General features: G+C 40.3%; 1 protein-coding gene across 1 annotated transcript in view; it reads left to right on the plus strand.

Annotated features, from left to right (window-relative positions):
- The first annotated feature begins 305 nt into the window (after nt 1–305).
- LOC140211885 (heparan-alpha-glucosaminide N-acetyltransferase) overlaps nt 306–27,653 on the plus strand; it is a 349,860-nt gene continuing 322,512 nt past the window's right edge. The window contains 1 exon segment of the mRNA XM_072282072.1: nt 306–427. Within this exon segment, the coding sequence (XP_072138173.1) occupies nt 306–427 (122 nt within the window).

Raw genomic sequence — 27,653 nt, forward strand, 5'->3', positions numbered from 1 at the left:
TGACAAAGAACAATCCAACCAAGACCTCAACGGTGGAACACGTGGATGAAGTTACTTCGAACTCAATGGCTGTGAAGGCGGATGAAGGCTGCAACAAATCCATCAGCTCCAATCGTCGTGGTTTCCATGCCATTGGAATCAGTTGGTTAATTTGTGAAGTATCGTATGCTTCTTGGAGTGCAACATCAAGTACACGTTAAACAAATACACACACAGGCACCTTCACTCTGTGGGCCACTTCTTCAGAATGAAGACCATCATCCTCAACCTCGAGGGATAGCCACGACGATGACGATCAGGTTCTCATGTGTGCAGAGACTCAACAAGGAGACAATCCCACTGATTCTAGTGCTATTGTGAGTGTCCTGTTCCCCTTGACATTCCAGATTGTTGTTGGAGATGAGCATAACTACTCAGTCATCTGCAGGTAAGAAGAAAGTTATAATTGTGTAAAAGGATTTCGTCTTTTATGTTACTGTGTAGGCTAATTAAAATGGCTTCTTTGTTATGTTATACTTGGGAATGCTTCCTTGTTATGTTAAACGCTGAGAAAGTTTTGCGTTAGCAGCTTGTTGTGGGTTAGGGGGTGATAAGAGGATGTTACGAACCAGTTGGGATAGTTGTTATGACTTTGGTGTATCTGGAAGATTTGTATGCGTGGGGTTTTGAGGCAGAAGGCAGGAGAGAAAGTCAAAGGATGGACCAGGTGCTGTGAGTCCGCTAATGGGGTCGGAACCCGAGGAGGGCATTCAGCGAGGAGAGGAGACGGAGATGGACTCGTGTGGAGCGTCTGGTCGACCACCGTTGTTGGTCCCAGGCGACCGGTCGAGGTGGTCCGAAGGGTCGCAGGGTGAAGAAGAAGGGTCTTGAGCTCCAACTGTTTGTGCACGAAGAGATTGAACTTTGATAAGTGTGGCACCTTTTATTTTCCTTTTATACTTTACTCTCTATTAATTATATAGTTCCAGTAATATCTATAAACTGTAAATCATTTAATCGTATCTGGTGTATTGTCTGTTATTTGGGCGGGGTGGGGTACATCACACAGCATCCACACAAATTAATTACCCCGTTTGCCGGGGCCGAGGGCTGTTTCCCTAGATGACAGCGAGCTGAGCGACCCTGAGGGTGGCCAGGGGGGCTACATTTGAATGTCGCCATTCTATTCTATTAACTTTGATTTGTGAAGCATTTACAAGTTCCATGCTCACCTTTCTTCTTCCAATCATTCCTGGTCTCTCCTAATCTTACTTCCTGTGTCTTCTCTTTTTTGACTTTCTGTGTTCACTTTTCATAATTTTTTCTATGTCATTTCAACTAATTCAAACGCCCTAGAATAGCAATTGAATTGTACACAGTTGAACCAAAATAGCATGAGTCTGGACCAAAAAATATTTGAAAGAAGCTGGAAAATAGTGGACTTTTATATGGTTGAGAGCCTGAGAAAATCTTAATGAGGAACAGTACATGCATCACTGCTGGGATCAACTGAAACCCAACTAATATAGATAGATTACCAGTGCTGGGAAATTGAAGCAAGCAGCACTAATACAGCGTTAAACAGAGTTAACCTTTCCATTTGAATGTTTCTTATCAGACATTTGATGCTGCAAGTCTTGCTGTTGTGTCATTTTAATATCTTATTTCATAACCCAGCATCCATTTGCATCTCTATTGCAGGAAATTGAGCATAGTGTAGATACACACTGAACTTCTATTACTTTCAGGTCAGGTTGTTTGCAAGTAATAATAATGTAGTTTTCATGTCAGTGTCAAGCAGACATCAATACTGCAAGTGTGACACTTCCAATTCACACCACAGCTTCCTAATGGCTCCTATGGGTGCAACTGTTCATTTTCTTAACTATGGCAATTATGAACAACAGATCTGCACTTAGATTATAATGGAATTCTCTTACTTATGACTGGAAAATGATCAGTACTTCATCAGTCAGTATGAGATTAAACACCTGGACCAGAGGTGAAAGGCTGGCGCTGATCTCAGTGCAGTGAGACTTCACGCTCATTATACATGCCGTAGTACCGAGCCATTATTCCCTGCATCTTAACATTGTTCACTTACTTCAATCCCTCTAACTAAAATTCCTTTATTGAAATGTAGTGTAAGTTGATAACAAGAATTAAGATAGGTTACTGAATATGGCACTAACTGGGTGAGGAAAGGACAACTGCTTTCTCCTTGTGAGGATGTAAGGGAGAATAGGCAAGCCTTCTTTCCGGCAAGTCACATCTTTTGATATATGAGTAGTGTTAGGTATAGCCATGAATTTTGCAAATCACCACCATTTCCGGTATAGTGCCACTTTATGTTGCTAGTAATGGCATTTGTGACTCCTGGTCTGACTGAACACTTATCAAAGTTTGAAGCAGAGATGACAGAAGGAGGAAATCTTTCAACTTCGCAAGAATATAAATGACCTGCTCAGTTAGACAGAAAAGCAACAAGCAGAATGTTCCCAGGGAAATATGATATAATGCTGTAACAACAAGGGAATATAAAATAAATGTTTGAAAATTGGGAAGTGTGGAGAATAAAAGCACTTTTTCTGAAAAGGGAGCAAGACAGCTATAAAGGATGTTTAAAAACGTAAACAAAATATTTTCCTTTATTAGCTATGGCATAGGTGGGATAGGGAACCTATAGCGCATTTGCCTAGGATGGCATCCGAAAAACATTTGTTGGTAGGTAGCATGCATTGTCACCCTTGATTCTTTAAACCCCACCCATAATAAGAAGATACATAAGGATTATCTTTACTGCTGAATGAAGTGCCTCAGTGACTATTGTCCAGTAGTACTTACATTCACTATGATGAAGTGCTTTGAGAGGTTAATGAGAAACAAATGAACTCCTGCCTGAGAAGCATCTTAGATCCACTCCAATTTGCCTATCATCACAACAGGTCAACAGCAGATGCCATTTCATTGGCTCGTCACTCAACCCTAGAATATCTGGACAGCAAAGATGCATACATCAGGATGCTGTTCATTGACTACAGGTCGGCATATCATCCCCTCAAAGCTAATCAATAAGTTTGAAGACCTTGGCCTCCATACCTCTTTGTGCAACGGGATCCTGGATTTCCTCCCTTGCAGACCCCAATCAGTTCAGATTGGCAACAACATCTCCTCCACAATCTCCTTCAGCACAGCTGCACCAGAAGGCTGCGTGCATAGCCCCCTGCTCTATTCGCTTTATGCTTATGACTGTCAGACCCTGCACAGCTTCAATGCCATATTTAAGTTTGCTGATCACACCACTGCTGTTGGCCAGATCAAAAGTAGTGACAAATCAGCATATAGGACGGAGATAGGAAATCTGGCTGAGTGGTGGCACAACAAGCTCTCACTCAATGTCAACAAAGCTAAGGAATTGATTATTGACTTCAGGAGGAGGAAACCAGAAGTCCATGAGCCAGTGCTCATCAGGGGATCAGAGGTGAAGAAGATAAGCAACTTTAAATTCCTCGGTGTTATCATTTCAGAGGATCTGTCCTGGGTCCTGCACTTAAGTCAGATTACGAAGAAAGCACCGCAGCACCTCTATTTTATTAAACGTTTGCAAAGATTTGGCAATGTTATATAAAACTTTAACAAACATCTAGAGATATATGGTGGAGAATATATTGACTATTGCATCATGGCCTAGTATGGAAACACCAATGCTCTTGAGTAGAAAAGTCAATAAAAAATAGTGGACATGGCCCAGTCCATCACAGATAAAGACCTCCCCACCATTGAGCACGTCTAAATGGAGTGCTGTCATAGAAAAGCAGCATCTGTCATAAAGATTCCCACCATCCAGGCCATGCTATCTTTTTGCTGCTGCCACCAGGAAGAAGGTACAAGAGTTTCAGGGCCCACACCATCAGGTTCTGGAACAATTATTACCCCTCAACCATTAGGCTGAAACCAAAGAGAATAACTTCACTCAACTTCACTCGCCCGATCACTGAACTATTCCCACAACCAATGGACTCACTTTCAGGGACTCTATATCTCATGTTCTCAATATTTATTTATGTATTACTATTATCTCTTTTTGTACTTGCATAGTTTGTTGTCTTTTGCACAGTGGTTGTAGCTTGTGATGTTTGGTGCTGTCTTTCATTGATTTGACTGTGTTTTTTTGTAGTTATTGTGACTGCCCACAAGGAAATGAATTTCAGGGTTGTACATGATGACATATATGTTCTTTGATTATAACGTTACATTGAACTTCAAGCTCTTTGGACTTTGAATAATACAACCGAAGAGCAGTGAGATGCTCTCCTAGGAAATGTCTCACGTCAGCTTGGTGCCAGCTAGCCAGTTGTGAGAGCACCTGATGTTGGATGACATGTTTTGAAATCCTCGCAGTCTTAGTGTAGACATTAGTATTTGGATAGTAAACAGTTGGACCGGTTGCATTGGCTTCACTCTGCTTATATTTTTCCTTCTGTCATTTGTAAGTGATAATATTCAGGTGCTTTATGAAGCTTATTGTCTCCATGAATATTTTTCAATTGTTTTTTTTTAGAGATTAAAGTTAGTAAATTTTGAACAGGTTTTCTAAAATGCTTCATTTATTTCAATATGTTTCAGTTGCACTTTATTAAGAGAAAAACAATGTGACACAATAATAACGAGCAAGACTAATCCTTCCTCTTTAAAAAAAGTTTATAATTATTGTTACTAATTTATCAATTTATGATCATCTTTGCTCAAAATTACCTGGCAGAGAATATAGGAGCAGGAAGGTAATGTTAAAACTTCAGACAATCCTCAAAAGGTCACATCTTCAGTACAGAGCAGTGTAGAGTTCTGTCACCACATTGTACTGGAGAGAGTACAGAGGAAGCTTCTGAGGATGTTGGCAGATTGAAAAATTCTAGCTATGAGGGAAGATCGGATAGTTTAGGTTTGTTTTCAGTAGAACATATGAAAGGTATAGATAGGGCATATGCAAGAAGGCATTTTCCACTGAGTTTGGGTGATACTAGAACTAGAGGTCATGGGTTAAGGATGAAAGGTGAAAGGTGAAATATTTAAGGGAACGTGAGGGGGAACGTCATCGTTCAGAGGGTGGTGAGAGTGTGGAATGAGCTACCAGTGAAAGTAGTGGATGTGGGTTTGATTTCAAAGTTAAAGAGAAAGTTGGATAGGTACATGGATGGTAGGGGTATGGAGGGATATAGTCCCAGTGCAGGTCGATGGGACTAGGCAGAATAACAGTTTGGCATTTACACGATGAGCCAAAGGACCTGTTTCTATGCTATACTGTTCTATAACTCTACGACTAACAGAGAAATTTTGAAGGGAGACTAAGCAAAGGTGCATAATATTTTCCAATGGAGCTAGGTGAATGTGAAATGTCATGTATTTAAAGTAGTTGCTAGAAGAATTGAAAGGGAGATGGAGAAAGTTTAATTTCCACTAGGAGGATGTTAGATATCTGGAACTCACTCCTGAAAGCAGTACTATAGACAGAAGCCCTGCATGTGTAGTTTCAGGCTATGGATCAAGTGCTGGAAGTGTGGGATTAGATTAGGTAGCTTTTAGTATGATCACCACAGACGTCTTACTGGCATGAAATGGTAGTTCTACCAAATAATCCTTTTGCTGCGCAACCAGTTAACCTGAAATAGCTTTGGTGCTGTGAAAGGTAAAGGGTCATGGGCCCCATGCTGCAAATATCATCTGTCATACATACATCAAAATATACAGTGATGAGCCTTATGTGTGTCTAGTTAAATCAGGGAGGATTGTATTGGATAGCCCACAACTGCCACCACACTTCCAGCATTTGATCCATAGCCCGAAACTACACATCCAAGGCTTCTGCCTCTACCACTGCTAACCCACAAGTCTTTGGAGTGTGGTATGATACTGGAACAGTCAGAGGAGAAGAAGAGTAAGAACGTACAATCTCCTTATAGCATGGAGCTCAAGCTTTGGTTCTCTTTAAAGACACTATTTTCTTTCCTTTGTGTGTTGCGGGGTGGGGAGCTGAGCGGGTGCTACTCTGGTGGGATAGGTCTAGGAGATGTGGCCGTTGAATACCAAACACTGCCGACACTGGAAATCTGAAATAAAAGGAAATGATGAAAACACTCAGTGGGTCAAGTAGTATCTGTGGATAGATAAAGCAAGTTAATATTTCAGACCAATTTCCTTTGATCAAAACTCCATTATGATGCTGAGTATTTCAGCATTTTTCTGGTTTTATTTTAGATAATTTAGGGTATTTAATTTAGTTGGCTTCCTACTCTGGAATTGGTGATTGTTGTAGGAGCAGTGTAGAGAGTTGTTCTGTGAGTTTTCAATAGCTGATCAGTAGAACAGCTTAACTTAATATTCTGGGTAACACCCTTAAGTAGCTTTAATATTCTAAATAGCGGATGTAGGAAATCTAACAAATTAGCAATGTAATTAATGACCAAAAGTATGCAACTGAATTTCTCAAATGTGAAGTGGCACAGAAATGATTGCTGTTATGTTTTACTCTGGAACAAGTGATTTTCAGTTGCTTTGCTCTGGAAAAAAAAGTGTCATGAAATTAAATTTCTAGGTTATAATCTTTTTCTCTCACACCTTTAATCAAAAATATCTTGGTATTGGACACTTTGATTATTGAGAACAAGCTGTATAAATTGATTTAGAATCCAAGTGAGTGCTTCTAAAATCCAAATGCTGGGACTAGATGGCAAAGGAGTTCATTTCTGTCCAAAAAGATTCTCTATCTTGTTCTTTATAAATCAAATGGAGTCCCTTACTACTTGCATATTCCTCCTGTTCCGTGAAACAGTGCATTACTGTTCGTTGTCTTGCTTCAAAGCATAACAGAGAGCGCGGTTAAGTAGTGGAAGGGGAATTCTTTGAATAGGTAATTGTATTTAATTGGAAATTTGAACACAGATGATTGGAAATGAACCAGGAACAATTCCCTTTGATGTTTCTTTTCTTCAGTAATTTAACCAGATATTGTTCTTTTAAGTATTCTTTTGAACATGGTGATGGCTTTTAATCTATTATTAATCATCTAAATTAACCAAAACAAATGATAGAAGATAACAGTCAAAGTTCCTGTTGAATTGATGGTTACTTGCTTTGTTTCTAAATTATTCTGATTGTTTTAAAACAATAGAGCTGGAAATAAATTTGCAAAATGATCTATGCAGAATGCATTTGTATTTAATAATTTGCCATTTTAATGAGGCACTAACAGTCCAATACTAAGGATGTGTTTTATGTGATATGCTAACCTGATACTCTGTGACTGGATTTTAAAGATAGATGGATTGGGGTTTTCTTAGTGTGTTGACAACAGTTCTGCAGCAAATTAAGTTTCAGCTTCATAATCTTTGAGAGACATTCTTGAACTGAAAACACCCACAAAATTCTGGATGTTAAGGAATAAACAGTCGACATTTGCACGCCGAGCCCCTTTCATCAGGATATCTGATGAAGGATCTCGGGCTGAAACGTTGACTGCTTATTCCTTTCCATCGATGCTGCCTGACCTGCTGAGTTCCTCCAGAATTTTGTGTGTGTTATCCTGGATTTCCAGCATCTGCAGAATCTCTTGCGCACATTATGAAGAAGTATTGAGTAGGAATCCTCCCCATTTTGGAGCCTGGGGCTATGATATTCTATTGTGCATGACATGCACTCGCTTACAATGACAATTCTTCCCTGATCTTTTTTTCCTTTTGTAAAGAATAAAGATCACAAATTATGGTTGTAGGGAAAAGTGGTGTTAAGAAGAACCTACTCTCAGGGAGACCAACATCTTGGACTTCCTCCAGCTAATACTGAACGGCCTTAAATACTCTGATAGGACCTGGTCCAGGGTTCCAGGCCCATATCATTTGTGACTGTGTGTGTGTATGGTTAAAAGTTAGTTGCACAATATCAATCATGTATAATATGCTGACACAATAGACTGCAGGTACTAGAATTTTGAGCAGCACACACAATTCCGAAGGAACTCAGTGGGCCAGCTAGAATCTTTGGATGAAAATGACCAATTGATCTTTCAGATGGCACCCTTCATCTGCACTCTTCATCACCACATCTAATATGCTAATCAGCATCCTTGGACATGCCCTACAGTTTCTTTGTGTGTCCCTCTCATTAACTTACACCGGTGCCAAGCCTTATGGGTCCTAATGCCCTTCCCTCGGACAACATTGGTGTCGTGGAGAGGGGAGACTTGCAGCATGGGCAGCTGCTGGTCTTCCATACAACCTTGTCCAGGCCTGCGCCCTGGAAACCTTCCACGGCGCAAATCCATGGTCTCATGAGGTTAACGGATGCCTATCATTAACTTAGGTAGCCAGAAACTAATTTCTGCAATTAGTGTTCTGGCATATAAACTGCCCAATTACACTAGATGCTTGGGCTCTAGATAAAATTAATTCATATAACCATAAACATGTTAAAGCATAGCCTTTGGCCATCTGAGGAAAAGAATATTTGAAGACAATACCTTAAACATGGCACTAAATTCACAGTTTACCCAAGATTAGTAATCCTTGCCTTCTTATATGCTAGAGAGAGGTGAGCTACCTATATTAGACACCTCAAAACATTGGAGATATATCACCAATGTAGATATTGTGAGAACCTCCAAATCCATTAGTAAGGAAAATGAACGTCCATTGGCATCCTTTCCCAAGCCAACATCTTCAACAGTAGGCTCAATTACACTCAGTCAGCTCTTTTGGCCTCATTGATTTGTACCTTCAACATCAAACCCCAAAAACTAGTGCTTCACTACAATCTCCTCATGGCAATAAATTTACGGAAGGACAAAGAAAATATCTTGATTGTTTACAAAGCCTTTTTAGAAAAAATGTTATATCCTCATTGACTGTGAGAATTCCTGCCCTGTGAGCTCTCAAAATGGAGACGAAACATTTATTGTATTGTTTACAGATACAGCGTGGAAACAGGCCCTTGGAGCCCACAAGCCCACCCAATTACAGCCAAGTGAACAACTAACCATATAACCCATTCATCTTTGGAATGTGGGAGGAAACCTGATCACCTGGAGGAAACCCATGGAGTCATGGAGAGAATGTCCAATTGGATGGAATATCATATCAACCAAATTACTCAAATACCCTGTTATGCACTCCCTGCTCCAACTGTAGCAGAGTCTGTTTATCCCACAGGGATAGTAACACTGACCAGACTTCAAAAGAAAAGGACTTCAATGACTAAAAATATGTGATAGAAATACAATAGATTCCAGTTAATTGAAACATATTGGGACCTATACATTTTGGCTCAATTGAGCGGCTGCCCCAATTAGTCGAAGTTACATGGAAATAGTTAAAAAGGAAAATAAAGACAAACTGAGTAACAAAGTACTTATTTAAATAAATCACAGAACATATTAGAACACCAGCAATAGCACTACAGTACTATAAAACTGTGTATTAGTTCCTAATAATTATTGATGGAGGAATTCATCCAGTGTACATGGTGACATCGAGTACAGATAATGGACTGCCTTTGTATAATGCTATCAATGATTTCATCCTCCAAATCTTCATTTTAATTGTAATTACTAAGAAGTTTGTCAATACCTTTGAATTTCATTTAGTTTCATGCAGTTTCATTTTGACTCCTGGTCATTTCCGGCATTTCCAAGCCTGAATGCTTGAAACTGCAGTGAGCAAAACGGTTCTGAATTGTCTTACTGCTTATTTCTTGCCAGCCATCAGTGACAGAGATCACTGCTTTTTGAACACAAACGCATGCAACTGAAGATACTTAAAAACTGTTTGCTCTAAGCATGGTGCAGTGCCCAATGGCCACACAAATGCGTGGGACTGACCCTTGTTAGAACTGGTTCGGCAAGACTCCTACCCCAATTACCAAATAAATGAAGGGAATTCTGGCAATTTTTTTGAATAATTTTTGTTCTTTAAGAATTGTCCCAAATAAGTGGCTGGCATAATTAACAGTTGGCCCAATTAACTGACATCCACTGTATATTTTTTTTTCAAATGTGATTTAACCATTATTTTAAATCTTGAAGGAATATTTGCTAATATGCTTTCAGGAATAAGATATAATTTATCAAGTTGGTTGGCAAATACATAAATACAGATACAGTGGATTCCAGTTAATTGGGCCATCGGTTAATTGGGCTAGCCACTTACTTGGGACAATTTTTAAAGAACAAAAACTAATCAAGAAAATAACCAGGATTCCTTTCATTTATCTGGGATATTATGCCACTTAATTGGGACTGGAGAATGTTGCTGAAGAGTTTTTAACTAGCATCTGTCACATACACTGGTATGGCCATGAGACACTACACCATGCTTAGAGTGAAAAGTTTTTAAATATCGTGAGTTGAGTGTGTTTGTGTTCAAAAAGCAATGACTTTTATCACTGATAATTGGCGAGAAATAAGCAGTAAGACAATACAGAACTTTTTTACTCACTACAGTTTTAAGCATTCATGTTTGGAGATGCCAGAAACGGCTGGGAGTGAAAATGAAAGGATTTCACTACTACAACAATTTAGGAACTACAAAGAATTTGAAGGAATCGACAATCATCTTGAAATTTACAACGAAAATGTAAGTCATTGAAAGCATTGTATGAAGGTAGTCCATTATCTGCACTGATTTTTGTTCATTTACATTGCAGTGTACACTGGATTGATTCCTCCATCAATAACTATTAGGAACAAATACAGTTTTATAGTACTACAGTTGTATTGGTAGTGTTCTAATATGTTCCGTATTTCATTTAAATACCTACATAATTTGTTACTCAGTTAAATGGTAGCTTGTCTTTTTTATACCTTTTTAATTATTTCCATGAAACTTCTGATAATTGAGGCAGCCACTTAATTGGGCCAAAATGTACTGATTTTGATGGGCCCCCATTAACCAAAATCCCCTCTATTCCCAGATTACGAATGTCCAATTTATCTACAGCCCATCCATATGAATGAGTGTTTAGGTGATTTGTGTGGGTGGATTCGCAGCTGCTGCATGGCTGCAGGCAATTTCTGCTGCCTGGGATTGTGACCCCTGGCTGCCTTTGTGATTTTTGAGCTGTCTGGATAACGAACAGCTCACAGGAATGGAGCCCAGCTATAACCTGCAGAAGACATATATGTTTTGGAGACTGGTCAATCTAATTTAAAAAAGATAACGTAAAATAACTGAGGAGCCTCATGGTTTTGTTTGCAGTTATCAAAACAGACAAATTGCTGGAGGAACACCTCATATTCAATCTTGGTAGTTACCAACCTGACAACATGAACATCATTTTCTCTAGTTTCTGGTAACCACTCTCCTCTGCCCAACAGCCCCCCCCCCTCACATTTTCTCTTGTTCCTGTGGCCCCATTATCCCTTCTCTTTCCACTTTCCTACCTTCATGACCTGCCTGTCACCGTCACCTTCCCCCCCGTAGATTCCCCACCTCCTTCCGTTTCTTTCATGGCTTTCTGTCTTCTCTTGTTAGATTCCTTCTTCAGCCTTTTGCCTTCCCCATCAATCACTTCCAAGCTTCTTATATCATAAACACACGAGATTCTGCAGAAACTAGCCATCTTGAGCAACACACACACAAAATGATGGAGGAACTCATCAAATCAGGCAGCATCTATGGAAACATTGACAATTTACTCTCTTCCATAGTTGCTGCCTGATTTGCTGACTTCTTCCAGTATTTTGTGTGTGGTTATTACACCTTTCCCCCCGTCCCACCTCCTGCCTTTCCCCTTCACCTGGATTTACCTTTCGCTTGCCAGCTCTTTGCCTCTACTGTCTCCCACTCTTTCATTCCATTTTCTGCCCCCCTCCTTTCCAGTCCTGATGAAGAGCTTCAGCCTAAAGTGTCAACTGTTCATTTCTCTCTATAGATACCGCCTGACCCCCTGAGTTCCTCCAGCATTTTACGCATGTTGATCCAGTCTCTCTTGTATCTCTGCCTTTGTTTGCAGTTGTATGGATAGACAGTGAAAGTGCCGTGCCATTGCCATGATGGAGATATTAATCTATTGAATGCTTTGTTAAAATATTGGGGATGGGAATTGTTGAAAATGCTTTAAGCATTTACACACTAATATTCAGAGAGTAAAGTCAAGGTCATTCAGACTATTCTGTGTTAATGTTCATTCAATCCTATGCTCAAAGGAAAATGAACTAATTTAAAAAGGCAGATATAATATTGTCCAGCTGATCATTCGAGGGAAGGGTGAAATTAAAGGGGGAATGTAGGTCCTGGGGGAGTGCTGTCTGTTCAAAGTCATCCTCCAGTATAATGAGAAAGGTCTTGCGGAAAAATATTGATTGTAAAATAATCAAATTTATCACTCCCATAAAAGCTACCATGCCCAGTCTTCTTGTTTCTAGGTCACATTATGGTGATGATGATAGGATAGTGAGCCATTTGATCACAGTTTGAGTTGTGTCTTAACTCTGACTTGATTGCTCATTAAGACTGTTGATTCTGGTATAATATGATACCTTTGGTGTCTGCTCGATCCCCTATGAATGGTATATTGTCCTGTGGTTGGCATGATTAAGGATTTACATGAAGTTTTAATTTGCAAACTCCAGTGTTGCTGATCTACAAGGCACAGTGCTTCCCTCTGCCAATCACTTAATTCGGATGTATCAGCTCCTGCTCAACATTTCCTTCAGAAATACATTTTTGAGATTAATTAATTGTTAGGAAAGGGGCATTTAATTTTTCCTCCATCATTCAATGGTACAACATGCTGTTCAAACAGTTAATTCTCTCTCTATTAATGAAGTAACTGGATATCACTTTTCCCTCTAAGCTGTGCGTGTGTGTGGTTGCACAGTAACTGAAGTGCTCCCACGTAGATAGTCTTGTTGCTGTGCAGCTGGAATTTTCTTTTATATCATGCTAATGTAAGTTTGAAATTATGTTAATATAGTTTAGAGATCTATGTTAATATAATTGTGAAATACCCTATAAATTATGTGTTAATAAGTATAATCCTTACATTTTCTAAAATAATAAACATACCATGTGCCATCACTTTGTAACATTTTAGAACTTAGATGTATTTATATCATCAGTGTTTCAAGTTACAATATTGTTACAAATTGTAACATTAATCACAGAATGGAAGTCGGTAGCTCATTGTTAATAAACTGCTGGCCGATGCCGTCTAGTCAAAATGTTTTACTTTTGCCATTGTGCCTCTTAATTGTTTTGACTTTCTGACATAATTTACTTGTGTTGTGAGTTGTGGTTTGTGTTTGTTTGATGTGCATATTGCAAAAAAAACATTTAAAGTGCCGTACAGTTTTCAGGCCGTGTAAAAATTTCCTGCTCAGAGCAATGGTTGGTTGCGTAGCTGTAAAAAAAATTGGAGGGAACTTTGCTGTATATCTAATGGTTTATCCTAATTTTATAGTATAAATGTGCTCAGAAACCTTGCTGTCGAGCAGTTGCTTCATTGGGAAGTCCAAACTTTGGTTCAAGGCACAAAAGTATATGTCTGCATTGACAGCTGAAGCATTAATGTTGAACAGATGTTTAATTCCACTGAGAGGACCACAACCTTGTTGTTGGTTTTGGAGGCTTGTGTGCCTCAATGACTCAGGGAGCTATGTTGGCTGGAATCAGGACTTTATAAATTGACTCTTGGTAGGGTCACCCATGCCAAACAGGTGAAAGGGTAGAGGACAGACCAAGAGTAGTCCACCGGTCCTCCAGTTTAGGGGTTCAGCTCAGGGCTAACAACCCTGAATGGTAAAACAAAACTGTTATGGAAACAGCAATGAAGAACTCTTCTACATGTGAGTGCGATTGGTATTCCTGACTCTCCACCTGGGACCTGTGTGACTGACTGTGGTGAAAACTGAGAGGAAGCTACTGACATTATGAAGGAAGCCCTGAACAACACCAGAGATAGAGGACTGTCATTGCTGCCTTAAACACCAGTAGTGGTAATGGACAATAAGTAAGTAAGCAAATACTTAATTGCTGCTGCTTTGAGCAGTGTGCTATTGCCACAGACAGTGAGAGTTGGTGAATCAGGGATGTGAATTATGGCATTACTTCTGACCTGTATTTCCTCAGATTATCATTCAGACTGCAGTGTGGAATGTGGAATCCATTTTTTTCCAAAAATATACATTATTCATAATAAATGAAAATAAATATTATTTGGGCGTGTCTTGCACTACTTCAAATTTCAAAGTAAATTTATTATCAAAGTATTTAAATGCTACCTATACTACCTTGAGATTCATTTTCTTGCAGGCTCTTATATTCTCTTATAATGTGTTAATACCATTCCTGTTTCCTCCTTAAACCATTCATCTATGAGGCATTCGAAAGGCTGCTACACAAGCCCAGCTGCCTAATATTCAGTTGTGGTAGGACAATAGCCTGTGGTCCCCTTACAGAGCCACTGTAGCGATAGCACTGAGCTTTAATACAGCACTCACACTGCACCCTAGAATGTGTCAGTGGGCAGCATTTGCTTGCAGACATTTCTTACACTGGAAGTTTCTGGCAGACCAAGATGTCTTTTGCTATGTTGATGATCCTGCAGCAGCAATTAATTTTTGTCTCAGTGTCCCTGGGATCATCTTACGAATCATGAGTCAGTTACGCAGCTGCTCAAGGCGATCTTTGATGAGGACCACTGCTTCCCTTTCCAGACCTCCCGGCAAACAATGTTTCATGAGAAGGTGGATGATCGTCTCATCAGCGCTGAAGCTGTCTCCTAATGGACTTGAAGGATCTAATGGGAAAGTTCTGTCTCATTGATAGCCAACCAATGTTTTGTTGTTTCTTTGTGACTTCTGGCAATATGACATTCTGTCCAAAGATTTTGGAAGTGGTTAGGGAACCACCCCACAAGATCCACTGTCCCCTCCCATAGGATCTCTGGAACAGTTGTGCTGACCACTGCCCGATGGACAGGGTCAAAAGTACTTTTGTCCAGGAACTATTCTGCGAAGGATATGTGCAGTGGCAAGGTCTAAATCAGGGGTTCCCAACCTAGGATCCACAGATCCCTTGGTAATGGTATTGGTTTATAGCGTAAAAAAGGTTGGGAACCCCTGGTCTAAATGAATGGAATGTTATGTGGTAATGAAGCTAGGTCCATACTTCGCAACTATAGTGACATTGGTGCTTTCATGCTCTAGCTCTATGCATTCCTGGATGCAACCACAGATAAAGGTGGCCATCAGGATGAGAACTATTTTGGGTATGTTTTCCCCATATTTATTTGGAAACCCTGTACATCCTGACCTAATGGACTTGATCTATTCTGGATCTCCTGTTGAAACAGAAGATGGCTCAAATGTGGGAGTGGATAAGGAACACAGAGAGCACCTTTCACCTGATGTTCAGTTTCTTTCCCATTATTGAGAGGAAGGGCTGTTCCAAATTCTTGATGTCTGCTTCATTTTTGCTAGCCTCTTCAGTCAATTCTTATCTCACTTGCCCCAAAATGGATTGCCAGCACTTTGATGTATTTGGACCTGACAGTGAGTACTGCAGTTGAGTCCAACTACTGACACTGGTTCAAATTGGTCACAGATGTTGATCAACTCGTGGATCATTCTGAGGGTCCAAGCAGAGGAAAGCAATGCTGTCTGTATAAAGGGAAGCTTTGCCCTGATTGCCCCCACTTCCTGGCATTTATACACCTCTTAAGCCTTTGCCCTTCCTGAAGGATATAGTAAAAGGCTTGATGTAGCATACAAACAAGATAGAGAAGAATAGGCAACATTGCCTGCCCTCAGGTTTGATGGATGTTGATTACTTCTCACTCATTATTAGCACCTATGATAAGCTTATGAAGCAGCTGTATTCAATTCATGATTCCTTTCCCAAAATCCATTTTGGAGACCACATCCATCACGTATGCATGTGATGTTCTGCAAAAGACCTTCTCCTGGTCCAAGCTAACCAGGAATATATCCACTTCTTGTTCAGCATGTTGATAATAGTATTCCTGAACAGCACAAGGGTAGGGCATAGATTTGGTCTGGGGGATCACCTGCCTCAGAAACAGTTTTCACTCAATTGGCAATGACTTTGGGTAGAATCTTTATTAAATATTCATCAGTGAGGTGGGTCACCCATTTTGATGTCTTTCCTCTTCCCACTCTGCTTGTAAGTGATGGTGAAGATGCCCTTCCTCATTGATTCTGACATGCTACCTACTAGAAACATAGCCCACCGAGTTCCACAGACCCAAATACAACTTGGCCAGTAAATTGTTGCTTCCTGGAATCTTATTTGTCTCAAGGTAATGGATGGATCTTGTCAATTTCTCCAGGGTCAGTGGCTGGCTAGACTCTCCTACAATGCTGATGCCAAAGCCCTTAGAGACAGAGGACAGGAAGTTTTGGGAGGCTGTGCTTTCTAGGTCTTTTCCTTTGTATAGTCTTCCATTGATGGATTTGTAGATCCTTAATACATCTAGCTATGTGGCATCCTCTTCCTTAAGACTGTGGATCGTAGAGCTCCTTTTTTGTAATACATGAAGTGAGTATTTCTTATCCTGCTGCATGGAGAAAATTCTGATTTGCAAAATGATCTTGAGTGATTTTGAGGAAAGGAGGAAAATTGCTGGTTCTTTAACCCTCAGGGTTCTTTCTCCACTTCCTACCTGAATGACTGCAGCAGGAGTGGATTTTGTATGGTTTTCTAGAGGTGACACAATTCTCCCAGATTCTTTCTTACTTTCTGAACAATGCTCAAAGTTCTAAGTAAATTTATTATCGAAGTACATATATGTCACCATATACAACTCTGAGATTCATTTTCTTGCAGGCCTACTCAATAAATCCAATAACCATAACAGAATCAATGAAAGGCCACACCAACAGGGCGGACAACCATTGTGTAAAAGACAACAAATTGCAAATGCAAAAAGAAAAGAAAGAAAGAAATAGAGGGATAGATGAACAAACAAGCAAATAAATAAATTAAAATAGATATATACCTATCAAGAACATGAGCTGAAGAGGCCTTCAGAGTGGTTTGTGGGAACATTTCGGTGATAGGCAAGTGAGAATGAGGGAAGTTATCCCCTTTGGTTCAAGAGCCTGATGTTTGAGGGGTAATAATTGTTCCTGAACATAGTAGTGTGAGTCCTGAGGCTCCTGTATCTTCTTCCTGATGGCACCAGTGAGAAAGGAGCATGACCTGGGTGGTGGGGATCCCTGATGATGGATGTTGCTTTCCTGTGACAATGTTTCATGTAGATGTGCGCATTGGTGGGAGGGCTTTACCCACAATGGACTGGACTGTATCCACTACTTTTTGTAGGAATTTCTGTTCAAGGGCATTGGTGTTTTCATATCAGGCTATGATGCAACCAATCAATATACTCTCCACCACAGATCTACAGATGTTTGTCAAAGTTTTGGATGTCAGGCTGAATCTTCACAAAACACCTAAGGAAGTAGAAGCACTGCCATGCTTTCTTCATAATGTCAAGGAATTTAAAGTTGCTGACCCTCTCCACCTCTGATCCCCCAATGAGGACTGGCTCATGGACCTCTGGTTTCCTCCTCCTGAAGACAATAATCAGCTCCTTAATCTTGTTAACACTGAGTAAGAGGTTGTTGTTGTGGCACCACTCAGCCAGATCTTCAATCTTCCTCCAATATACTGATTCGTCATCATCTTTGATTTGGTTTATGACAGTGGTGATGTCAGCAAACTTGAATATGGCATTGGAGCTGTGCTTAGCCACACAGTCATAAGCATAAAGCAAGTAGAGCAGGAGACTAAGCACACAGCCTTGGGGTTCAACTGTGCTGATGGAAATTGTGGAGGAGATGTTGTTGCCAATCTGGACTGACTGGGGTAAATGAGGAAATTGAGGATCCAATTGCACAAGGAGATATTGAGGCAAGGTCTTGAAGCTAACTGATAAGATTTGAAGGGATAAAAGTATTGAATACTGTGCTGTAGTTGATAAAGAGCATCTTGATGTATACATCTTTGCTGTCCAGATGTTCCGGAGTTGAATGACGAGCCAATGAGATGGCATATGCTGTGGACCTGTTGTACCGGTAGGCAAATTGCAGCAATTGCAAGCTGCTTCTCAGGCAGGAGCTGATATGCGTCCTCACCAACTTCTTAAAACAATTAATCACTGTGGATGTAAGTGCTAATGGATGATAGTCATTGAGATAGGTTACCACATTCTTCTTAGGCACTGGTATAATTGAAGCCTGCTTGAAGCAGATGGGTACCTCAGACAGCATAGCGAGAGATTAAAGATCTCAGTGAACACTCCAGACAGTTGATCAGAATAGGTCTTTAATACTTGGCTTGGTACCGTATCTGAGCTGGATGCTTTCCGTGTGTTCATGCTGCTGAAGGATGCTTGCACGTTTGCCTCAGAGACGGAAATCACAGGATCATCGGGGCCTGTGGGAGTTAGTGATGGTTCCTGCATATTTTAATGGTCAAAGCGAGCATAAAAAGCATTGAGCGCCTCTGGAAGCCAAGCCCTGTCATTGTCTATGTTGCTTGATTTAACTTTACAAGAGTGATAGCATTCAAACCCTGCCACAACTGTCGAGCATCCTTCATTGATTCAAGTTTAATCCAGAGTTGCCACTTTGCCTGTGAGATGGCTTTCCGGAGAATGTATCTGTAACTCTTGAAACTTGCTTGGTTGCCAGACTTGAATACTTCCGATCTGACCTTCAGCAGGTTGTGGATCTCATGGTTCATCCAGGGCTTCTGGTTGAGGAAGATTCTGAGTGATTTTGTGGGGATATACTTGTCTACAACTGCTAATACCTTTGAGGATGAAGAATGTCTTGATGTTCTCCATGATTGCTTCCCGTCAGTTCACTGGAGAATCAAAGAGGCACTTCACATATCTCCAACATCTTTAATATCTCTTCAGTTCCTCGATGTTTTCTGGGTCAGCAGTCTGATATTCCACTTCATTGTCCCCCCGTCAGCCCTCTGGTCTTCAGAATCAAATTCAGAATCAGGTTTATTATCACTGTCATATGTCATGGAACTTGTTTTGTGGCTGCAAGACAGAAAAATTACTATAAGTTAGAATAAATACAAAATAAAACTGCAAAAGAGGATAGCAAGGCAGCATTCGTGGGTTCATGGACCATTCAGAAATCTGATGGCAGAGGGGAAGAGGCTGTTGAGTGTGGATCTTCAGGCTCCTGGTGCTTCTCCCTAATGGTAGTTATGAGATGAGGGCATGTCCTGGTTGGTAAAGGCCCTTAATGGCGGATGCTGCCTTCTTGAGGCATCACCTTTTGAAGGCAGGGAGGCCCGTTACCATGATGGAGCTGACTGAGTTTATAAACCACTGCAGCTTCTTTCAATTCTGTGCTTTGGATCTTCCACACGAGGTGGTGATGCATCCAGTCAGCATGCTCTCCATAGTACAGTCAGCTCGAAGTTGGCAATGGTCAGAGAAGAACACAGATGGTGGATCCAGCTGTGAATGCTTTGATCTCAATGAAGTGAATTACTGCACTATCTATTTACAGGTTTGTTAAAAACACTGTACTCCTTTTACCTCTTCCCTCAGGGCTCTAGAGCTGACATCCAGTTTGCTTTTGGCCCTGCTGTATCGTCCAGCTGCGTTATGATAGGGTTGAAAATGGGTAAAGCAACTAACCAAGGCACTGATGAATTAACTGATTCCAGATATAAATGATCTTCCTCCTTTTCTAGTAGTTCCCTGTTTATTTCCCTTTTTTTTCAATCTTTATACCAACTGTTTGGGGCATCACCAGCAACAATGGGAGTCACTGGAAGACAGTCAGGAACTCATTATTTTAGGGTGAGGAGCACACCCTTAGTTGGAGTGGAAGCTTACCTTGCACATCCTAATACAGCAACATTAGAGGTGCCATTTTTCAGGTGAGACAGTAAACAGGGGTCTCTCTTCCCCTCCTTAAAGTGAATAAAAGTGGCCATGGATGTGGTCATTCTCTTGCTATTCATTTCTGAAACTACATTGCTAAAGCATGTAATCTGGTTGTCAACTTGCTCTTTATGAGACTTCACTATTCCCCATCCAGCTGTTGTGTTCCCTGGCATAATAGCATAGCTCTCCTTAAAACATTTCACTGAATGTATAGTGCCTTGCCACAACGCGTATTTGCGAAAAGCATCTCATTAATGAAAGGCTTTATCTTTAATTTATGTTGATGATGGAAAAATGCACACTTTAAAGAGGGAAGATGAATTAACATTTTCTGGTTTAAAACCTCTTATCTGAATTATTCCAACCAAGGGTTCACACCAAAGCACTGATGAATTAACTACTTATGGATATAACTGATCTTTCTCCCTTTCCAGTAGTTCCCTGTTTATTTCCTTTTTTAAAAATCTTTATGCTAAATCCCTTTCAGGCATAATGTTTGAATACGATCTTAACAAGAATGACCCCTGTATTGATGTCTCCCTATTAATAAAAATTGATGTTGTAAAACAGAATATCCCTCCAGTTTAAAGAGTTTACACAATCCTATTAAAAATTTAGAGGATATAAAGGCAAACAAAATATCAAACTGTGGTTCTTTCCAAGGTATGGTTTCTGTCTGTATTTATAAATAATCTGAATGAAGTTGATGCTAATATTGAAAATTGCATTTGGGGTCAGCTTTGGTTGAACTTTGAAAGCATTGGATTTCTCCCTGCCCTGTTCTTGTCTGGGACTGGCAAAGCGTATCACCTTCAAATCAATGCATGGGTCTCTTTCTGTTTTAACCCAACTATCTATCGACCAGTTCTCACAAAAAAATCCTCAAGCTTCCTTGATCATATTATATATCTACTGGGAAATCAATATGGACAATTTTAAAATAGAAGGGACAAAGTAAAATGTCTCTCAGCTGATTGATACCTTATCTAACTAGAGGTGAATAGTCACAGATGGCTGGTGAGCTCTGAAGGTGGCACCTCCTGAGCTTGCTGAAGTAGAATGTTAGATCAGAATTATGGATTTAAACTCTTCGGCGACTCGTGTTGTACTGAGGAAGAATACCCCAATGAGAGAGATGCAGTCTTTCATGTGAATTATTAACTGAATGTCAACTAAACTTTCCCAATTCTACAGATAAATGGTGATAATTCCTTGGCACAATTGAACGAGTTTGGAATTTCAGAGGCCTGATTTATATCTCACTCAGACTTCTTTTTTCAAAAATTAACTTTGTTCATAAAAATATATAAAAGAAATACAAAAACCCAGTGCATGGCTTTCTTTACATTCATAGTTTCATGTAGTTAATTAATTAATATTGTTAACAGGTTTATACACTCACTAACCATTTAATTAGGTACTTCATGTACCTAATAAAGTGACCATTGAGCATATATTTAGGGTCTTTTGCTGCTGTATCCCATCCACTTCAAAGTTGGATGTGTTGTGCATTCAGGAATGCCCTTCTACACACCACTGTTGTAACGCATGCTTATTTGAACTATTGTCACCTTCCTGTCATCTTGAACCAGTCTGACCATTCTCCTCTGACCTCTCTCATTAACTAGGCATTTTTGCCCACAGAGCTGCCACTCACTGGATGTTCTTCTTCTTCTCCGTCTTGTTTTACAGCGGTTGGCACCCAGCTTAATGGTGCATTACCGCCACCTTCTGCTCCGGAGTGTGCAATAGACTTACATTCTAAATCCCTTCACCCAATCACACACACACATACCCTAACCTACACTTTATCCTCCCATCTTTGGCCATCCTAGTACCCATTCCTGCTTATCCGTCATATCCTATAAAAAAACCCTATACCAACTGGATGTTTTTTATTTTGTTTTCCACGTCATTTTCTGTAAACTCTAGAGACTGTTGTGCATGAAAATCCCAAGAGATGAGCAGTTTTTGAGATACTCAAACCACCCTGTCTGGCATCAACAATCATTTCATGGCCAAAGTCACTTAGATTATATTTCTTTCCTATTCTGATGTCTGGTCTGACCAACACTGAACCTCTTGACCTTGTCTGCATGCTTTTATACATTGAGTTTCTGCCACATGATTGGCTGGTTAGATATTTGTATTAATGGTTAGTTGTACATGTGTACCTAATAAAGTGGCCATTGAATGTACATTTATAGTATTAGTACATATTGCAAGCAAGACACTATTGCTCTTCCTGTGGTTTCCTTGGACATTGCACATTTCTGATGTTTGGAAGGCTTTTCTACATGAGCCATTCACTCAGTGTCCAATGGTGGCATGTTCTTAGGTGACAGTCCTTTTCCACAAAGTCTTTGTGTTTTCTGCATTGAACTTTAGTTCACCCCTTAGCTCGGTAGCAGCATCCTATTGCACTGGGAGACCAACAAGTTTTGGCAGACCAAAATGCATCTTTCATTGAGTTGATGATCTTCCAACATTTTATCTCTGTATGTGTCTTTGGGAACAGTCCATTGATCAGAATGTACTTGTTTATGCAGATGTTGAGGATAAACATTGACATCGACCATTGTATCCTTTGACAGACCTTCTTTGCAAATGCATTCCATAATTGTGTCATCTCATTACAGCCATCTCAAGCAGATTGCACGTGTTGAGGGAGAGATGCTAACTATGCAGGAAGGATCTGATGGAGTGGGTGAAGCATGGTCTTGGTGCTTGTTGTTGAGTTCTGGTGACTCTGCCAAATGGTTGTGATGAAACCATCCCATGAGATCCGTTGTGTCCTTCTCCTGCAGGTTGTTCAGTACTGATCATTGCCTGATGGATTGTGGTCAAAGATGTTTTCTTTGAAAGAACTTTTACACAAAGGATAGGTGTGTGTCAGTGTCCAGCCAAATGGAACATTGTGTAGCAACAAAATTAGATCTATCCTTCGCAACACTGGGGACACACAAGTGACCCTTGGTGTTTTCTTAAGTCAGTTCCACACACAGTTTAATACAGCCACGCACTAACATAGCCATTAGGATGAGGGCAATGTTGGGAACATGTATCATGATTCACGGGATGTGCTTCATCTTCCATCCCTAAATGAAATGGAAGCTGGCTTGGTTGACCAACTTGGTAGAGGAGCAGGTTATAGGTCACACTTCCTCCACATACAGCAATACAGAGAGCACCTCATGCTTGATGATCATGTCCTTGCTGGATATTAATAGATACCGCCACTTCAATAGTTGTTGCATTTTGCCTATCAGTTTCAGTCAATTTGTCTTGCATGTCTTGGCTCCACCGAATGACATCTCCAGCATCTTAAGGCAGTGAGACTTGATAGTGAGGGGACTGGAGGCTTGGTTAGGCCAATTGCCAGTGGTCAGTTGGCTGAGGCCAGTTCAAAATGGTTGCATGTGCTGATAAATCAGTGCAGCAGCTATGGATCCAAGCAGATAATTGTGATATTATGTAGACACTGAGGCTTTGATCTGAACGGTTCCATTGCTTGCCACCATCACTACTCTTTTGTTCTCATCTTTCCTGATGGATTCAATAAAGAAACCACAGCAAGACAGGAAGGAGCAGTTGGATGAAATGCATGATTCTTCTTTCAAAGCTCATTTTGGAGAACTTATCAAGTGTGTGTGTGAAATCCTGTCAAAGGCCTTCTTCTGGTAAAAGCTGACCAGGCAAATTTATACTTCACTATCCTGCCCATAGGCAATGATGACCCTGAGTATCAGAGTACCCGAAGGTTCCTTGCTGGGTATGGCTGGTTTGATCCAGGTGGATCGCTTTTCCAAGAGCACAATTGATCTGATTGGCAGTGACCTGGACAGAAGTTTGTAATCCACATTTAACAGTGAGGTAGATCTTCAATTTTCTACAATCTTCCTTTTTTACATGTAGATAAGGGTATTGATGGCCTTGTCTTGGATTCTAACATACTGCCAGGCAAAAGCATAACATTGTACTCTTCCAGCATGTCCAGGCCCATCCAGTCACACAGAGCTGAGTACTCCTCAGCCAGTAACCCATCATTTCTGGGAGTTTTATTTGTCTCAAGTAAAGTCAGTCATGAGCATACTGACATGAGCACTGAATTATGCCAGCAGCTCAGTGCAGTGTGCTGGGAATTCCTTTCGAAATCCATGGCAATGAACAGTTTTGAAGTATTGTGACACACCTTAGTTCCACAGCATTAAAAAGTCCGAGCAGGAGTGGGCCACCTTAACCTTCAAACCTGTTCTGCTATTCATCAACATCACGCTGATCCACTGCCTCTGTGCAACAGGCAGGATTGATCAATTAATCCCTTTTGCTACTTTGCCACAGAACAGTGAGGAAATTTCAGAACTGAATCTTGCCATCAAGCTAAATTGCTACTTTAGTAACTTTAGTACAGTTGTTATTACTCTTTCCCTGTTCCATAGATTCAGATAAATCTTAATGATTCAACTCTACTATTTAACAAAGGGTAGGGAATTCTCAGAAGCTCATAAGCAATATTCCTCCTCAGCTAACTGATGCACTATCAATTACTCCAAAAGACTGGAAGTAGAGTAAATACTGAAAGGCTTTTATTAACAGTAAAATGGATCCACGTCCATGCTGTATGTCTGTCCTGGACTGTGGGAGGAGCAGTGACACAATCGCCTTTATTTTGGGGTCTGTGGGAGGAGCCACAGTAGCAGTCAGCAGAGGAGCGTGTCCAGGCATGTCCAGCCAGGTAACCCAGTTACAACCTATATACATGGTTTGCCACACTAACTTATAGCAAAATTATTAGTTATTTACCTCCGATATTTTAGGCATCTTGCTAATGACTGCATATATCTTTACTGAACACCACTTACTGTACTTCAAAATTATGATTATTATGATTATGAGGACATGCAGTCCCCTTTTACTGTCATTTAGTAATGCATGCATTAAGAAATGATAAAATGTTTTTCCAGAATGATATCATGAAAAACACATGATAAACCAACTTAAAAACTAACAAAAACCACATAATTATAACATATAGTTACAACAGTGCAAAGCAATACCATAATTTGATAAGAACAGACCATGGCACAGTAAAAGTCTCAAAGTCTCTTGAAAGTCCCATCATCTCACGCAGATGGTAAACCTCCAGCGCTGCCAACTTGGCAGTGCAGCTTCCTGGAAACATCGGACCACAGTCCGGCTCCAAGTCCGTACGAAAAACTCCGCTCCTCCGACCACCTATTCGACACTGAGCACCGAGCACCATCTCTGCCAAGCGCTTCGACCCCAGCCCCGGCAACAGGTGATATGTAAAGCCGAGGATTTGGGGCCTTTGTCTCCGGAGATTCTCGATCGCACAGTAGCAGCAGCAGCGAAGCAGGCATTTCAGAAGTTACTCCAGATGTTCCTCTGCGCTTCTCATGGCTGTCTCCATCAAATCTGGATTGTGCACGGCTCCTAGTTACACATAATCGATATTCATTCAGAACGGCCACATGCACTGCGTTGCACCGCCATCTTCTCCTCCCTCCTTCAATTATCAATTGCAAATGAAACACTAGCTGGTATAGATAAAGTATTTTCTAAAGGATGTGTTTTTTGTTGTTCTTGGATATAGCCACTGTGTGGCAATATTATAAAGTTTCTAATTTGAAGTTCAACTAAATGTCTAACTGCCTAGTCTGGAATGGTCAGACTCATGAGAAAACTGAGTGATTAAATTTATTTGATTTCCTCTGCAAAAGCCTGTACAAAATTTCATCTGTTACCACACCTAGCCAATTCCATTGATTAAAAGCATGATAATACTGCATTTTACATGGTAAGATAATGTATCATACTCTGCATCAAAAGTTTTCAAAAACTTACTTCAGGCTGCAGTAAATTACTGTGTGTGGTACATTCAGAGGAACATGTTAGCCAGTATGCTGAACAGGATGTTAGGCCTTTGTTATTCTCACTCTCAGCAGGGTATGTGACAAAATATGCAACCTTCTCCATGCTTGGATGGTTACTCATCGGCAAATCAGAGGTGGAGAGGGTTAGCAACTTTAGAAACATAGAAACATAGAAAACCTACAGCACAATACAGGCTCTTTGGCTCACAAAGCTGTGCCGAACATGCCCTTACCTTTGAAATTACCTCGGGTTACCCATAGCCCTGTATTTTTCTGAGCTCCATGTACCTGTCCATGAGTCTGTTAAAAGAGTCTCTTAAATTCCTAGTTATTATTTTTCAGGACCTGTCCTGGGCCTAACATGTAAGTGCAATTCCTACTCCCTTAGGAATTTGTGGAGATTCGGCATGACATCTAAAACTTTGATAAACTTCTATAGATGTGTAGAAGAGAGTATATTGACTGCCTGCATCACAGCCTGGTTTGGAAACACAATGCTCTTTAATGGAAACTCCTACAAAAAGTAGTGGATATGGCCCAGTCCATCACAGGTAAAGCTCTCCCAGCCATTGCGCACATCTACTGAAATGCTGCCACAGGAAAGCAGTGTCCATTTATCAGGGACCCCACCACCTAGGTCATGCTCTCTTCACGCTGCTGCCATCAGGGAAAAGGTACAAGAACCTCAGGACTCAGCCAGGTTCAGGAACAGTTCTACCCCTCAACCATCAGGCTCTTGAATCAAAAGAGATCACTTCACTCAACTTCACTTGCCTCATCATTGAAATGCTTCAACAAACAATGGACCCACTTTCAAGAACTCTTCAGCTCATGTTCTCGATATTCATTGCTTATTTATTTGTTATTATTATTTCTTCTTTTTGCATTTGCATAGTTTGTTGTCTTCTGAACTCTGAGAACTCCCTAGTGGGTGGTCTGTCATTGATTCTCTTATGGTTATTTTTCTATAGATTTATTGAGTACAGTATGCCCATAAAAATGAATCTCAAGGTTGTATATGGTGACATATATGTACTTTGAATTTACTTTGAACGTTGAACTCACCAGGTTTACAGATGGCCCACTGGATCTTTTACCCAGGATCACGATACTGTCATTTGGCTTTTTGAGGCTACAACAGTTGGTCAAGGCAGAGTGTTTCATAAGTTACAGCTCTCAACATTTTTGCCAGGATGTAAATTCTCCAAAGCTATTGGTGTTTTTGGCATCCTGATTTTACCCTTATATTCCATGAAGACCTTACTTAGTAATTGAGTATCTCACATTGAACTGAATCAATTTTAACATTAATTTTAAATCTCAGCCGACTTCACACTTGTTGTTTGAAGCCTTTCTTTTGAAACACCCTATTTTGTTAAGTTCAATATATTCTACAGAGTTTTGACTATTTATGCTGAGTTTGTGACTCATTGATTAGAGGCTAAGGAATGATTTTCTCTTCTTCATATTCACTATCTAGATGAACTTTGCATTCTATCCTGCAAACTCTGTATATGTTTTAAACATATTAAACAGATCACTCCCTAGCCTTTTGAACTCTAGGGAACATTACAGAAATTGTAAAGAGAAATAAAACTTCTGCCAAAGGTTCATTATCAACCCAGATTAGTAATGCCTTTAATATGAGGTATTAGCCAAGCACTTATACTGGAAATATAACCTATAAGACGATCTCATCTCTTGGGTTTACAAACTTTCAAGATATCAATGCGTTTAATCAGCCTGTCTTCTTGTTTCTTCTTTCCTTCTAGAACTGTTGTCTTGACCCTCTTTGAAACTATATGTTCAAATCACTTCTCAGGACTTGAGAATATAATTTCAGTGAACCTT

The sequence above is a fragment of the Mobula birostris genome, chromosome 18 (assembly GCF_030028105.1).
Source record: "Mobula birostris isolate sMobBir1 chromosome 18, sMobBir1.hap1, whole genome shotgun sequence".
In the NCBI taxonomy this organism is placed as follows: Eukaryota; Metazoa; Chordata; class Chondrichthyes; order Myliobatiformes; family Myliobatidae; genus Mobula; species Mobula birostris.